At 38.4% G+C, this 17,645-nt stretch overlaps 1 protein-coding gene across 1 annotated transcript in view; it reads left to right on the plus strand.

Annotated features, from left to right (window-relative positions):
• Nucleotides 1-10,485: 10,485 nt before the first annotated feature.
• Nucleotides 10,486-17,645, plus strand: part of DACH2 (dachshund family transcription factor 2) — a gene marked incomplete at its 5' end in the record, with an annotated part of 324,122 nt that continues 316,962 nt past the window's right edge. Inside the window, one exon of the mRNA XM_082488049.1 lies at nucleotides 10,486-10,970. Coding sequence (XP_082344175.1) covers nucleotides 10,486-10,970 — 485 coding nt within the window. The remainder of the gene's footprint in view (nucleotides 10,971-17,645) is intronic.

Below are 17,645 nucleotides of genomic sequence, written 5' to 3' on the forward strand. Positions count from 1 at the left end.
CATGGAAGCTATTGTAATCTTTTTAATAGGTAGAAAAATGTTTCAAAAGAAGTCAAATCTAGAAGTATTACATATGTACATTTTATTTTTTTAATAAAATATAATCAAATTGTACAGAAAAACTGATACATAGATACTGTGCAATGGAACTTCAAAATGTTCTTAAGAAAGAGATTCTAAATAGTAAGATTCTACCTGCCTCTGGACTCTTTGACCAGATAAGGGATGTTAAACATTGATAGTTACATACAAACTAGTAGGTGAACTAACTTAAGTGGTAGCACATTCAGATGAAGATACCATTCAAAAAGTCCGTTAATAAATTGGAACTGCACGTAGATATTGCACTTCTAAAGATTTTTCAAAGTTACTAATCATTCCATGTTATTGCTGCTACCGTAAAAAGCGTGCATTATTCTCTAATAAATCTATATTGTGTGAGTTTATCAGTATTGACAATTATGAAGAGTTCAGATCTACAAAATCTGGTGGTGAAAGCAGTTTCTTTTTTACTGAGTTTATATCACATCAAAACACAGTTAAGCAATCAAGACTACAAAGGCTTTATACTGTGCATAGCAAAATAAATAAAAGTTTTGTAATTCCTATTTCCCTGAAAACTTTGAAATTACTATGAAAAGAATGCATTTTGCAACAGAGGGATCATCATAGCTGCTGTGGTAGCTAGAATTCTTGATACCTGGCATCTTTGAAAAACAGAACTTGATTTTCCCATAACTTAATCTTGAGTGTTAATTCCTTTTATTTGGTTCCTTTACTCTCTAGACTTTTAATGGAAACAATTGTCAACATGAAGAGAAAAAACTCTTCTGAGCTAAAACCTATCTCCCTAGCACACAGTAGATCAACAATGTGATTCTCCTCTGCTTTACATCATTACGTCACTGTAGGTGGTAGCCTGCTGTGAACGTGCAAGCCGGAAAGCTAGCATTTTACTTTATGCTCTCCGGTATGAGCCACGAAGTGTAGAGTGGCAGATACATCCTTATTAACAGGAATTTAGGCCTCCATTATGCAGCTGTTTACATACTGTGCACATCTTTCTCAGGTGGTCTTAAAAGCCTGTAAGTAAACAATGAAATTGGATGCAATATTAAATAGTGCTAAAGAGTACATTAATGTCAAGAGAGTTCTGTTATGTGGAAGAAGAAGAAAGCTTTAAGTCAGTAAAATCAAGCTCCAGAACAATGCTTTTCAGTCTTCTGTTGAATAATGGCTAGTATGGGTAGCCTCTTCTGTAAGGACTAGTAAGTCAAGTGTTAAAATCTTGTTTCTGACCAGGGTTACTGTGACTTGTGAAAACGATTGCTCCCTGCAGTCTTGCAGATGACAGAATTTCCTGATAGTCTGCTTTCAGATGGCTTTCTGCATGACAAAGAATTCCCTAAATACAAATAGGAAAGATATATTCTAGCGGAAGCCTTATTTATCTTTGTTAAATTAAATTACGGTGTCTTCTTTGTTATTTCCTTGGGATGAATAGAAGTATGTTGATGCCACTACATAGAAAGACATTAGCAACTTTTAAAAAACATGCTTTGATCTGTAAATAGTCACAGAATAGATGCCACTGCCCAAGACGTGGACTGAGTACGAGATAACCTGTTGTAAGGATTTCGCTGAACTGCCTGCTATTAGAGAGACTGAGAATTGATGAGTTGCAGCACAGATACATAACACCTCTGGCCAAAAGACAGACTTTGAAGTTTTGAGAGCCTCCTGTTTCCTCACTATGTCCAGGAATACATATATACTTTGTATGTAAAAGGACTGCACTAGAAGATACTGGATTCAACTAAGTTTCTCTTAATGGAAAATATCTAGCAAACCCAGACTTCCTAGCTAACTTCATGCGCTGAAGTGACAAAGGTATGTTCCATCAATATATGACAGTGGTCTTATAAAGTACTGAAGGTTTCAGCATTATAAATATAGGTAAGGATAATTTTTAAAAAATCAAACTACAGGAGAGTTATGCATTAAATAATTATGATCACAGGTGTTTCAACCTGTACTTTTAACTCGTGGCCTATTCATCCTTATGCCTCCACAAGTCACCAGTAATTCCATCAGAAACTCAATGAAGTTAAAATATATAAAGTCAGGTTTATATAAGATCACATATTTCTTTGTTATCAACATATATCACATCAACCTTGACGTGGAAGTACGAAAGAGGAAAAAACAGTAATGTCAATAATTTTTCTTGAAGAAAGACATTGTTATTTTTCATGGGACTGTTTTTGACTTTATCCAAAAGCCCACAAAACATACTGAGAATGATTTTGAGATGCAGAAGATTGGTCAGGTTAAAAAAAAAACCCTACTCTTAAATATTTGATTCTGATCCCACTGTGTATTCCTTTGACTGAGATTCAGAAAGACTCAACTCCGCAATGGATTCAGACTCTCTGGATCACACTTCTTTAACAATGGTGAAATAGTAGAATGAGTCCCCGATGATGCCTTTCCCTCCACTTCCTATAAAGAACTATAGACTATACCATAGCTAGTTTCATTAAATAGTTAATTTTATTCAAAAAAGCATTTAGGTTCATTATATTTTCTTTCAACCTCCTTCAGAGTTGTGAAAAGGTATGACCAAGAGATAGCAGAGAGTGGCAGTAAGGCTTCAGGACTAGGTTCAGTCCTTTGGGAGCTGAAAAATAGATGTGAATTCTGAGGGAAAGGTTTTTGCAAAATCTATGTGAAATGAGGAGTCAGTAGTTGTACAGATTACTGGCCTTAATTTCCTTATACATCCCAGACATTCTTCTAAAGAGTTATTTAGGATTTCAGTTCTTCTAAGAGAGTGGGAGGTAGAACATCCTAGACTTTATCAACAGCAAATAGTATTCCAAATGAAAGTATTTACAAATTTCTTAATTTGCATTCTAAATTAAATGTCTCTAACCTTCTCAGGCTTGTGGCTTAGGGATCAAATTGTCAAAATGGCATGCACTACCTCATCCAGTTTGGACCAGTTCCATTGTTTTTTACTCAAAACTCCATATTGATTTCAATAAGAAATAGCAGCATAGATTGGTATTACTGTATTGCTTTCAGAAGAAATGTAGTGTTTTAAAAGACTGAAATAAAATTGATGTACAATGCAGAATGTCCATTGATCCCAATTTCTGACAATAAGTTTTCTATAATTTGAAGATAGTAAAACATTGAAATGTCTAGTAGTATCTGATGCAAAAATACCATTCACTTCCTTGGAAACAGAAGCAGGTTCAAATTCTGAATACTAAAATATTATCTGTGTCATGAAGTATTTAAATCTTTATTATTTCATTACTGGTTTAGGTATAAAAATATCAAAACATCTATGGAATTTTAAAATATGGTAATTTCTTAATATTTAGTCTCACACTTATAAATATATGTACTCCTGAATGATGTAAATCAATTATCCCTGTAAGTGTGAAATGCTGTAACAAGATCAATGAGACCTGAACACAAGGAGGCATCTTAGGATAACAGCTGCAGATACATGCATTCTCTGGGAAAAAACAAACAAATGAATACACACTGCTTACCCTTATGTTTCTCCCTCCCCCATATAAAATCCTGGCCATTATCCTTTCCAATTGTTAAGTGCACAAAAAGAAAAATAAGAACAGGTAGCACTCCATATATCAGTACAGGCAAAGTACACTAAATGATCACCCTTAGAGCCAAGGGAAAATGAATGCTTTGCATTCAGTTTTGAGATTGTTTTTGATGGGACTTAGTGGTTGGAGTATACTTACAACCAAATGCTCTAAATTTAATGGCTGTATGGAAAACTGCAACTATGTCTCTTTACTGTCTAAAATACATATTGGTTTTAAAGATGAGCTCGAGATAATTACTTTCACAATATTAATAATTCTGCCAATTGGATTTCCACAAGTAGATTCAATAAAATACTAAAAATATTTATTCAATAAATCAATTACAATTCTTACTGAATCTGTATAGCTATAAATTATTTTCTCATTGATAAAATTCTGTTTATGAAAACCCATTGTCATGGAAAAGGCTCTTAAGATTTTTATTGGAAAATGCTTTGCAGTTAAAGAGAAGATATGAGAATTAATGAAAGGTCCACATGAACCTGATACATTTAGATAGACAAAAAAAAATTAATTTTTTATTGTTGCTTGAGGTAGAATGTAATATCCATGTTTAAAAATACCAAAAAATGTAAAGAAAAATTAAATACCTTCTTATCCCACTAGATGGTGGTGCCTTCAGATTAGGGCTGAGATGCTCAAACAGACAGAACAGGAAAACTTTTGCTTTCTTTAACTGACCTGCAAATACAGAGAGTGAGATGAGGTTAATCTTGTTCCTCTGGGGATATTAACAAGCATTCAGGTCTAATGACTTACTGAATATATTTCAGTACATAGTATTGTGTTCATATTAGTTTGCTATAAAGTGTGGTTTAACTTCAATACACATCTAATAGTATTAATTTGAAGAAGAAAAGGTGCAAACAATATCAAACCTTAATGATTATTGTATCTCATGTAATAAAGCCTTATTACTTATTACTAAGGTCCTGGCTCTGCAATTTTACTGCCCTCTATCCTCAATCAAAATCAAAATCCAGATTAAAGCAGCCAGTCATTAGCAACAACTGCATCTTGTGTTCATATACTTTATTAGAACGATCTTAAAAGTACTACTCATATTTTTATACAACAAACATACTCCTCACTTTAAGGAGAAAAGTATTTACGTGTCATTTAGACAAAAAGTGACAATGTCTAAGCATCAAAGGGCATGCATCTTCAGTTATAAAAGTCAAGCGAAATTTTAATGAATAGGAAAAGTAGATGGAACTCTGTTTGAGGGAGTATTTTTGTGCTTTAATTTACTCAGGTTCCTATAGTAAGCGATGAAATCCTTCATGCCTCAAGTAAAGCTTGATCTGTTGAGCCCAGTGCAGTTTCTGTGAACTGGAGAGCTTGTCTCAAAGGCTGTGTCTGTTGAGGACTATCCCAAGAGTAGGCTGAAAATCACACTCAACTATTGTGCAGGGATGAAGTCTACAGATGCAGACTCACACATAGCAGGAACATGATGTTAGAGCATACAGAGTATTAAATGTATACCCATTGCCCGGGAGCTAGCCAGATGTCAATCATGCCCAGACAGGCAGTCCAAAGCAAGTCTAGAGTTTCCTGTGTTTGCGGCAAGCCACCTGGACAAATTGCTGTATGCGCATGGTTGCTCCAGAGACCACTCTGTCAAATTTGTGCAAGGGTAGTCAGGGATTGGTTGAAAGCCATTTGAAAGACTTGCATTGAAAATAATAACATAATTCTGAATTGTTTTAATTTTGCTTAAGTATTTTATGATGTACATTGTTGGTATGAAATATTTAAGATTAAAATTAAAAGCTGTTTTATAGATGAAGAAGTCTGGTAAGATAAGCCCTAACATTAGACTTTCCAGTTGTTCTTTTTAAAGATGATGTAATGGTACAGAAAAGTTAAGGATGTCCGTAAGTGTCTGGAAAAGACAGCATTAAGAATCCCAGACCTCTGTTGTAGTCCACAATTGTTGTTGCTCAGTGTATTTTACTTCACATCACCCTGCTCCCAGGTGATCACCCAATTTATAGTACCTAGAGTCATTTAAAATATAACCCTCTTTATGGCACAGTTTGATTCATGTTTGTGTGCTATATGTTTGCTTCCGTTTATTCCTCTTATTCTACTCTTTCACTTTTCAATTCCCATGTTTGTAAAATCTACTCAAATTCTTATTTCCTTTGCAAGTAATGTACATCAGCATGAGTAGTATCAAAGTGCTGACATATGCCAAATTAGTATGATTTCCAAGCAAAGATTATAGACCCAACAGTCCAGATACCTCCACATAAGAACGTGACAGCCAAAAAAGGCTTAACCTGTGACTTTTTAATGAGCACCTAGCAGGGTGCTATACCCTTTGTATATGCAGAGGACTGAGGCAGAAAAACGGATATAGAAATGAATGTGGATGTTCGGTTCCTCTGTAGAATGTTAATTATTTTGCATGTTAGAATTTTCCCTGACTATATCAGGGAGAGAAGATCCACTCTTACTTTCTCTAGAAAGCTGGGCAGGATTTTCTGAAAGCCTGAAGAAGAAAAATTTACTCTAATTGTTGTTACTCACTACCATTAGGGGTTGAAATGCAGCATTTGCCAAGAGTGCAAGTTCCTTTATTTGATCTCTTTGTACCAGTATAACTGCCAATCACAAGAAATACCTCTAATAACTCTTCTTTTTACTTAATAAAGAATACCACATCTTTAAAACATTAGAAACAGATGTCACTGCATTACTTCACTGCTGATGTATGTAATAGAAATGACACACTAATTAATTTAATGCAGTATAAATGTACTGATTATTTATCATGGCTGACAATAAAATTATGAAAACATTCAATTACAATCAGTGGTAATTCATTATTTATTGATTCTGCATTATACACACATTAATACAATACATTTAATTACATAAGAGAAGAGCTCATTTCTCTATTGATACTTAGACATTTAGATTCATCAGTTTTATTTAAAATACTTGATGTTTAGGTGGGAAGTTTTAATCCACAATTAAAAAAAAACTCTACTGAAATGTCAGAAATAAATTGAATACAAGTGTCAAGTACTAGTGCGTCTAGAAAAATGTGGGCAATAAGAATGACATACTAATTTCAGTCTCTTCTTTTTCTCACGTCAGTGGCCTACATTTGCTAATATAATCATGGTTACATTTTCCCAAGTAAACCAAGGCATTAAACACTAAACTAGCAAAAAATTAATCTTTTTTTTTCCTTCCCTTTCAAGCCTTTACTCAGAATTAGCAATATCAGTGGTTTGCACGCTCATGGTATAAACTCAAAGATGACTAGGGTAAGTTAAGAGCTTTAGATTGGGCATCGAGTAATTTTTTTTGTTAAGAACTAGGAGAATATCATTGTCACTAGGACTCCAGTCAGGCTGGAATTCAGAAAAAAACGGTGTTTCATTTCATTATGACTAAGGGTGCATTATAAATGCATCTTTCAGTTATTTTTTCATCTTTCATTTTGGCCCTGCAGTTACCTCTGACCCTCATAAGTCTATGTTCACATTTATCCCTCACATTTATTTCAGTGAATATCCAAGTTTTTCAATAAACACTAGCATTTTCTCCTATAATCTACTCACATTGGACATACCTATATCAAGTTTATAGAAAATTTCTTTATAGTAAAAAAATAAAAAATCACCAGGAATCTTTACATCGCAATATGTACAAAATTCCTTTTTTTTATTGTCCTGTCTGATGTTTGGCTACAGTAGACCAAGATGAAACACAAACATCACTATTGAGCTTTCCAGTTGTCTAGAAACAAAATTATTATTATTTTTAATTCATTCCCTACTGTTTCACTTAAGCTGTCATTATTTTTTATCATTGTCTCCTCCTAGTCAATTGCGTCACCCATCATTTTCTCTATAGGATCTCTGTGAGCCAATAGCCACATTTATGCCAGCTGGCAATAAGTAATTTCCAGAAAGCTGTTGACTGGCCCTGTCTGGAATGACTGGGGCTTTCCTCTGTTCTCCTGTGTCAGAAAAGAGCTCTTTCACATTTCACTCCAATGGGGTATATGTAATGATGATAAAAACAAACCCAAACAAATATAACCAAACCTTTGCTTGACCTTTTGCCATACAAACACAGCCAATTTTTATATAGGACAAATATACAATACACCAATATTTCTATAGCTGACAGTATTAAGAAAACAGAGTATTTTGCATAACAGTCAAAAAGGAGCAAAAATATTTAAACTTTAATTTTAGATAAATACTCTAAAATACTTATTTCAGCTATAGGGAGGCTTACTAGTTTGTACACATTCAAATTACATACTGCTGGACTCCATTCAAATAAACCATCTGGATACTTTATAACTGACAAGATATTACCGTATGATTGTTAGGCCTTAGTAACTTTGCCTTGTCTTTAATAAAATTGCAGAAAAATAATAATATTCATTGATATAGTTGATTTGTATATGCTTAGTTGAATTGGACAGCTGCCTGGTATTAATTCTCAAACCTTGAGCATTTTCTTAGTTTAAGAGCAGTTCTTCTCTCCATGGATAGTCACCTCTCAAGGGTACTGTTTTTACTACAGCCTTTATGATTTTATATTGCTTCATGCCACTCCAACTTGCTGGGTGTTGATGCGCAAGGCTTCCTCTGGCCTTGCAAAAATTCAGTTTTATTTAGAAATATGTTTAGCTTATGGAAGACATTAAAGTCAAAAAGGAAAAAGAATTCTCACGGTGGAATTTGATTGTCACATTAATCTCAAAGCAAAAAATGTCTTTAAAAGGGCAAAGCCAATGAGAAATGTTTAAATCTGATTTATTACATCTCCTAATAGCAATTATGTCCAGTAAATTACCCCCCCCAAGTTTCTATTTGAAGTCAGTTATTTGTTATTTCTATCATTCCAGTATGTAAAAATCTCAGATGTTCATGTCTTGATTGTACTCAACACTTTGCTGAAGTAAATAGCCCTTGCCCCACAGAGCCTCCAATCTAAGGTTCTAATCTTAGAAAGACACATGAACTAGTTTAGGAAACACAAGCATTCTTACTGAAAGGTATTAATTGAAACCTAGCTTATGTGAAAATTCTATCTGAGTTTTAGGCAGCTAGGCAAGGGGCCTAAAACAAGTTGCTAGTCTTCTTAGAACACACATATCAATGGAGCGAAAGTGAGATTCCTCCAGAGTATAATTTAGATAATTTAAGTTAATAAATATAGCAATTTAGTTAGCATACAGTCATCTCCCCTTGTCTAAAATGGGATTACTCATAATGCAAAAATATTAAACTTTGCAGAAAGGGTGCCTAAATAAGCAAGCTTAACAAAAGGAAGGAGAAGATGGCACACACAAGCAGTGCGATCATGGAAATAGCTGAAATGCTCTGTTGCTATTGTTTGCTTGGTATCCACTTGAAAAGTTTTGTTTATACTTTTCTACTTGCTTTGTTTACTGAATGCTTTAGGAATAAGCTAGAAAAAGAGGGGAGAGTGAAGAAAAAAGAAGACTAGGAAAGAAGGAAAGATAAAAAAAGACTGAAAAACATGGAAACAAGCAGGAAAGGAGGCTCTTGATACAAAGGAAGAAAGGGAAGAGGCTAGGTAAAAAGGTGTGATATAAGCACACTGGTAGAAGGCAAGAAGCAAATAACCAATCTAGCCAGTGTGTCCTGGCTGCTGCTGGGTGTACATCTGTCAGACTCAACTCCTTTCATGAAATTTGTCTGACCATCTTTTGGGTCCACTATCTTCAGGGACAAGGGATGGACAAAGCTGAGCAGTTCTTGTGTTAACTAACCTGGTACAGGTGAAGGAGACAGAATTTGTCTGTTCCCAGGACTGCTGCATTTTACTTGTGTGCAACTGAATGAGGTACCATATGGCGCTTCTGGAGGCTGCCTTACAGTCAGGCCTGAGGAGACGACCGATGCCGTTGTATCTATAACACAATTGATGCCGCACTTGAACCTGGAAATTTCAAGCAATTATACATGAGACCTCCTGAGAAGGGACTTTACCTCCTGTGACTGATCACCAACTTCCTGTCTCCCACAACCTCCCTCTGTCCTGCTCGTGCAGGACATACTCCCTTCGATGGAGGTGCTTCGTTTGCTTTAGACCTGAATCACTTGTGATACACTGCCCCTGCCGCCTCTGCCTACTCACAGAAGAGTTGGTTTCTCAGTAAGTGGAAAGCCGGATATATTATTTATCTAACGGAGACTTGCACTGCAACCCCCGCTCCCCATCTCTCCCGATTTCTTTCAGCTGTGGCAGAGCACAGGTGTTTTAACGCTCAGGAATGTACCAGAGTGCATCGACCGCTGAAACCACCTGGGGAAGGGGGCCGGCCCCAGCCTCGCCCTCCTCTCCCTCAGAGCACCGGGGCCGCGCCCGCGGCACCCCCTCACGGCTCACGGAGAACCCACCGAAACTTTCCTACACCACGGCGCAGAGCGGAAGTTTTGGGGAGCCGGGGAGAAGCGCGAGCCGGGCGGACTCTGCTCACACACGCAGCCCACCGGCAGCCTCCCCCAGGCCCGGCGCCTCACGCCCCTCGGCCCAGGTGCTGCGGCCGGCGCTGCCCCGCCCCGCCGCCCGGCAGCCACTCGCCGAGGCCGCGCTGGAGGCGGGCGGGGCGCATTGGCTGGAGGGCGCTGTCACTCTTCCCCCCCCCCCCCCCCCCCGGCCGCGCTGGGGAGGGGTCTGGGCGCGCGGCTGGCGGCGGCCGCTGCGTGTGGGAGGGCGGGTGCGCGGCTCTGTTTTTAGTAGTACCGCAAAGAGCGCGGCGAGAGAGCGCGCGAGGGGCGCGAGGCTGAGGCGAGACGCGCTGTGCCGTGCCGCGGCGGGAGCCGGGCTGGTCATGGCTGTCTCCGCGCCGCCCGTCATCGCCGCAACTTCCAGCGGCGGCGCGGGGGGCTCAGCGGGCTTGTTCCGGGCGGACCCGCTGTACTCCAGCCCCGCCGAGTCCCCGCGCCTCACCAACAGCCTCGTCAACAGTTTCCTCTCCGCCGGCAGCGGCGGGGCCGGCGCGGGCGGCGGTGGGGGCGGCGGCAACGAGTGTAAGATGGTCGACCTGCACGGGGTGAAGGTAGCCTCGTTCCTCGTGGAGGGGCAGGAGCTGATCTGCCTGCCGCAGGTCTTTGATCTCTTCCTCAAACACCTGGTGGGAGGGCTGCACACAGTCTACACCAAGCTGAAGCGGCTGGATATATCGCCCGTGGTGTGCACGGTGGAGCAGGTCCGCATCCTGCGGGGGTTGGGGGCCATCCAGCCCGGCGTCAACCGCTGCAAGCTCATCACCAGGAAGGACTTCGAAACTTTGTACAACGACTGCACCAACGCGAGGTGAGCCGCCAAACTTTGCTCTTCCTCCGCCCGCCCCGGCCGCTGGGGGCCGGCGGCCCGCGGGGAGCCGTGCCCGGGGCGAGGGGTGTAGGGGGGTGCCGGGTCCCGTCCTGCGGAGTGTGTGGGGTGAGCGGGGGGGAGCCCCGGGGGCTGCCCGGGGAGCGGGGCCCAGGTGTGGTGGTGCGGGCGGGGGGAAGCGAGCACGGCGGCGGTGCCGGCACGGGAAACTCCGCAGCGGGCCGGGACCGCCGAGCAGCGGGGCCGTGCCGTGCACCGGCCCTCCAACTCTTCGCCTCGCAGGGAAAGCTGATAGTTCCCGTATACGCTCCTAAAAAAACCCCAACAAACAAACAAACAAAAAAAACCCAATAACAAAACCATAAAACACCAAACCCCAAAACTTTTTTCCGTTACTTTTCTTCCGCTGGAACTTGGAGCTCTCTGGGGCTCCCGGGCGGGAGCGGCAGGCTGGCGCGGCAGGCGCCCGGTGGGGGAGGCTGAGCGGCCGCCGGGCAAACTGTTGCTCCGTGTCGGTCCGCAATAATCTTACGTCACACACTGAAGAGGTCTGGTGCGGGCGCAGCCTGCCCCGGCGGGCTTAAATCACTTCAGCCCGGAGCGGGTTGTATTCACGGGAGATCCCCGCTGGGTCCTTCGTATTTGGGGTTATAATCCTGGTTTGTGACCTCATAGCTGCTGCCTTTAGAAATGATAATGATCTAATAAACACACAAACTCTCCTGGGGTTTAATAGGAATACATAGTGCGGTGGTGTGGGATGGAAGACAGGGTGCTTGGAGATGACATTTCCTAGTTTAGCAGTTCGTGAGATACCTCTTCAGAACCATTTGCATTTCAATACGCTCCTGCTCTCTGTCTGCCAGGAAACTTTTTTCACAGAGCTTCTTTCAGAGAGCTTTTTTTTCGTGCTATACCTGACTTGCAGCATGCAAATATTTAGTAACTTTGGGTTTTTGTGTCACTATTTCTAACTGCTTAGGACTGAACGTGTTGTGTGGGTTTGTGTGTGTGTGTGTGTGTTTTTTTAATAGCGCCTTAAGTACGCGCTAATTTGGGGCCTGATCCTGTTCTCGCTGCTGTCAGCTTAACAGGAGCAGATCGGACGCCCATTCTTGAATGGTAATATTTGTTTTGTTTAAAATAACTTTATGTTAAAGGTGACATTTTGGAGATGCTTCCACTCAATTCCTCGGTATGTTTATTTGAAGTATGTGCTTTTTCTCTTGCTCGTGTTCTGTTTCTGTAACACCTTCTCCCGCTGCCTGTTTACTTCAATGTCGTGCAGCTCTGTGACATCACACCTACTGCCTTATTAAAATGATGGTGTTATAAATAAGGTCTGAGACTAATGTATTTGAATAAAATGAATGTAAGATTGCTAAGGTGCACATTTAACATGTAAATGCTTCTCTGAAATATTTCTGAAACTCGACTAGCATGTAAGTTGACCGTTAAAGAAATACGGCTTTTTAATTTCTCTGACTGCGCCAAAGTTTTTTCCTTAGGGAAATATGGTATCAGATTTAACGATACAGCCTTTTAATGCAAACTAATGATTTCTGCTCTCTTACCACCCGTGATTTAAGACCAACAAATGCCGAACTGCTTAGTGTATTGTATTTGTAAATGTAAACTTGTATTTCATGGCTTTTTTTTTTCTTTAACAAAGAGTTATGGCTGTGATAGCATAAGGGAATAAGTAATGCAAGGAGCAGCTGAGAAGGGAGGCCAGGGGAGCTTGTAAGCGAGGAGCCGAGTGATGGTCTAAGAGGGTCTGAAAGGAGCAGTGAGTGGAACGAAGACCTGGTCAAAGGCTGAAGATAACCGCATGAGCGCTGTTGAGGGGGGATCTAATAGGGCAGAATCACGTCTGAATGGAGTCGAAGCTCTCAACTCAGAAAGTACATTCAACATGTGCATAAGCGCAAGCTCTCCCTGCCTAGTTATGAAAACACTATGTATTTTTACCTATTCAGGAATAGCACATCACATTTCTTAATGTTTCTCATTTATTGGAACATCGCGCAACCTTTGTTTATATCTTTTGAAAATGCTACTGGTTTGAATAACCTACTGTTATCAATGTATCTTGTATTCACAGTTTCACGTGTAATGTGCGATAAGTGTTATCAGCACATATGAAACTTTTCTCAAGCATTGTAACTTAACAATGTTAATTGTATTCCATGATGCTAACTGTATGCTTATATATGTCATTTTATTTACAGATTATTTTTTCCTTGAACAGCCCATACTTAATGGGAGAGCATGTTGGATAAAAGTATCTAAATATATGAATGATCTAATTTTTGTTTGCTCTGAAGTGACCCGGGAACCACTGCAGTGCATGGTACTAAACAGATAAAATGTGGTAGAGCTTCTACAGCTACATATACAGCATTTAGGTTCTGTACCTGGGAAGTAAAGTCTCGAAAAAAATGAGATCTTTTAGAAGCAAACCCTTCAACGTGTATTGTTCCACTGCATGACTGAAGCATTACTTTCAACTCGGAATGCTGTGTGTTGCTTTTGTAATATATATATATATATTTTAATTTATACCGATTGAGATATATATATTTTAATACCGTAGAAATACTGCATTAAACTCAAGAGCTGCCAGAAAAAAACAATAAGAAATGCTGGTTGTCATTGCTTTCAATGTTAGTTGACTTTTAAAAGTCAAGATTTCTTATGTTAGCGTACACTTTTAATTATTTTCTTAATTGGAATGCGAACCAGCAATTATATATAACTGATAAAAAGAGAAATTTTACTTCTGCTTGCTGTATTGCATTTTTTAATTGAGCTTGCCTACAAAGCTCGTAAGAACTGCAGAGAAATATACCTGTAAGTGAAAGTTTTGTGTACATTTATGTTCTGTGTATGTAACACTAGTTACCTATGTCTAGCATCTTTGACCTTTGTATTTTTTTTAAACAGTACACATATAATTTTTGCTTTCACATGTAAACAGAATGTTCTTAACTTTGTCGTTAGACATCGTCCTGTAATCTAATTTGGAAGCAAGGTTTGTAAAATGAAACTAACCATTCGTTTCATTACAGGGAGCATCTTCAAGTGAATAGTGAGTACAACATATTTACTTACTAATTTGTGATACCTTAGAAGATTACTTAAATTATGGACACACACTTAATTTTAGTAATAAAGCATAACGTTTATTTAAAGTAGAAAACCATAATGGGGTTTTATTTAAAATTGAAATTTAAAACAGTAGTGAGAATGTTTTTATGATGGTAAATATATCAGTCCTTAAAGTTAGGATTATATGAGCATGATCATAACCTATTCTCCAGGGTTTCTGTATTTCATGGAAGCTGCTGGCTACTGAAAAAGCATAGTGTTTGTCTGGATTATTCAGTGAATAGTAAGAATACTTCCCAGAAAACAGCGTTTCAGTACATGGCTTGTTTCTTGTGATTTAAAGCACCCAGTTAAGCTAATATTTTGTATTACTTTAGCTATTCACAAACAATAAAAAGCTTTAGAAATTACTTTAAGCAGTAAATGCAGACATTTTATTTTATGAGATAATGAGGGTCTAGTCATGTTGTCTATTAAAAGCTACCCTATAGTCAGCAATACTCTGTCTTTTATTAGGAGAATGATGTCAAGATTATAATTAAAGCAGTTCAGTCATGTAGCACTGCACAGAGCTTCCTTGTATATTGATTTTTTAAATGTGGACATCTGATTATATAAACTTCTTTAAGTAAACATATAGTATGTGTTCAGCCTTGGCCAAACTTGTGAATTTTGGAGGTGGTAGCATGTTAAAATAAAAACAATGATCAATTTCACAGCTTTCTTTTCTTTCTCGGAGAGGAGACTTACTTAAAACTGTCTCGAGAGAGAGATCACTAGCATAGTGGATTCTGCTAGAGGTGCAGAAAGGAATTTTTCCACTTTTTTAGCAGATTAATTATGCTTTTGGAAAAATCTTTCTTTCTTTTTGGGTGTCTTGAAAGCCTATGCTTCTTCAAAACTACTAAAATACTTGAATATTTTCATCAGAAGCATATCTAATCTGGTGAAGCCTTGATTAAAATTCCCTTCTTTTTTTGTAGCAATAGAGCTCCCCATTTGAAGTGTAACATGCTTTTCCTCCAAAATGGAGTATTTGTATGTTTCCTGCATGTGTATATGCATAATACATATGTAATTTTCTACTGAGACTTCTACAACTGAAAAATACTGTGTTTTTGTAGCAAAGACAAAAAAGCTAAACAATTAGGTATTAATGATATTCTTGTTGCATATTCAAAAGGTCTTTGCAAGCATTTCTTCTCCTTTTTTTTCTTTTCACCATTTCAACCTGCAGAACTCTTCACTGTCACTTCAAATCACACAATTCTACAAAGATAAAACAACATTTAAACTCATTTGCTTTGGGAGGGAAATTGAGCATTTGCACCCAATAAGCCTGATTGTGGAACTGCATGCAAATTGTGTTTTGATTTATCTCTTTTGCACTTTTTTCCATTTGAATTGATCTTGCATTAATTTTGCCAAGCGGCTCTGTGAGGCTGCAGATGTTGCCCTGTGTTTAATAAATCAATGAGACAGATCTGAATGAATCACTTCAGATGGATTCTCTGCTCGGTTTGATGTCTAGATGTTATTCTTAGCTTGTTATCATGACAGATGCATTAATGTTCCCATACACTGCCAGCAGTGTCAAAGAGATTGAAGCTTTTAAAGTGGCGGTATCCCCTTTTCCCCCTTCTGTTGGAATAACTAAATTGCCTTTAGGAATAGGTCAAAATATAAACTTAATCATGGCATCATTGTGGGGAAGATGCTAAACTTCCGATCGTATTATAACACAAAGTCAGACAAATACAGTTTCATACGGAATGATTAATTATTCCAAAACAGTGGAGATCAATATTAAAATCTAAACATAGGTTAGCTCCTTAATAGAGCAACCACTTTCTCGACATTAATATTTCATTGTAATAGGAATGATCCGAATAAATAATATAAGACTAGAACATGTTAAAAGTGTTGCTATAAATAGAATATCATTGTGTCCAAATTGATTACAGACTGAAGTAAGGCTTTTTCTTTTTAAATTCTTATTAATAATTTTCTTTTAAAGTTAAATGTGTCTGGATTCAACATCTGTTAGATTTAAAATAGGATTACTTGTTTATTGTGTTTCTGTTACTACTTACCATTTAGTGCCAGATATGTTGGAAAAGTTGTTGATTACTGTTAATTTCTGATCTGTGTAGTCTGGTATCCATTATCTTAGAGCAGAACCTGTGGAACGCAAATCATAAGAGGATGGAATGTGTCTTTGTGGAATGGTTTTAAATTCTGGAAAAGCTTGCACAAAGTGTAAAGTACTCTGCCATGAATAATGAAGATCTATTTCCCACGTAGACTGCGCACAGTTTTTATTGGCTTTTATTCCTTAGTGTTTAATAAACCACTTTTGGTCTTCCTTGACCTTCTTTAGAAGACAAAACAGTATTTTGTGATTTGCTTCAATCATTTTGTTAAACCTGATCTCTTTCTCTATGACGCTTTATTTTAATGCTGAAAATTATCAGGAATGTTCTTTTTCCTAATCTCTCCCCCAAAGAGAACTTTGACTTTTTGTCATTAAAGCTTCTGAGAATAAATTGGAGAAAGTGGCTGTAACAGATCTAGATTTATGTTGGCATTCTTGGTCTTCTTGCTCCAGTAGTTCCAATTTGATAAAGGAAACAATATATGTAATAGAAATTCACAGTTTATTCAAATGAGTTTAAGCTTTAGCATTGTTATATTTGTCTTTCTTTCACCAATATATCAATGTGTGGCAATAGCATTATACTTAGCCTCCAGAAGTGACCAGCTCTGTAGATGGGAAATTATTCTCACACTGGGGCTATGGTTGGACACACAGCCGCTGTTTGTGTGCGTGCATTTGTTTTAAAGGCAGGTGAAAATCAACTTTAGTAGAACTGAGGAGCACAGCAAAAATCACTGGATTAGAAAATCGTGTTTTGTTGTATTGCAGTGCCCTTGAATGAGAAACTACTGTCTACCTACCTTGGTAATTTTGCAAAAAATATTTACAATGAGCATTCTGGGATGTTTTAAAAAATTCTGGGATGTTTATTTCATTGCTTACAGGCTGGAGTTCATATTATGTAAGAGCTGTTCATCAGCATCAATATTAAAAAGGTGTTGAAATCTGGGCCGTAAAGTCCCCATTTTGACTTTGCTGAGGTGAACCACCCTTTTGTGCCAGTGGAAGTTTTCCAGCACAAGGGCAAAGAACTTAAAACTGTTTCTAGGGTCTGAGCCCTTCGTGTCGAAGATGGGATATATTTGCTTAAAACCTGCATTTGAAAGAATTATGTGTATATGGTGTTTTCAAAGAGGCATTACATTTTTGGGACTGATCTGGTTCTTGCTGAATGTGGGACCTTTAATATTTTCTGTGCCTGTTCCAGAAATGGTTATTTTGGATTTTCTGAATTTAGGAACAGAATTATCCAAATGCTTACTTTAAAATACCTAGAATGTTCCCATCTAGTTTCTTTTATAAGTTTTTCATGTGATTAACAGTGTAATAAAACTCTGTAGGTGCATGGAAATGCAGCATCTTAATCATTATTTATGTAAACAATGCTA

Source organism: Vanellus vanellus (assembly GCF_965231255.1).
Source record: "Vanellus vanellus genome assembly, chromosome: 10".
Classification (NCBI taxonomy): Eukaryota; Metazoa; Chordata; class Aves; order Charadriiformes; family Charadriidae; genus Vanellus; species Vanellus vanellus.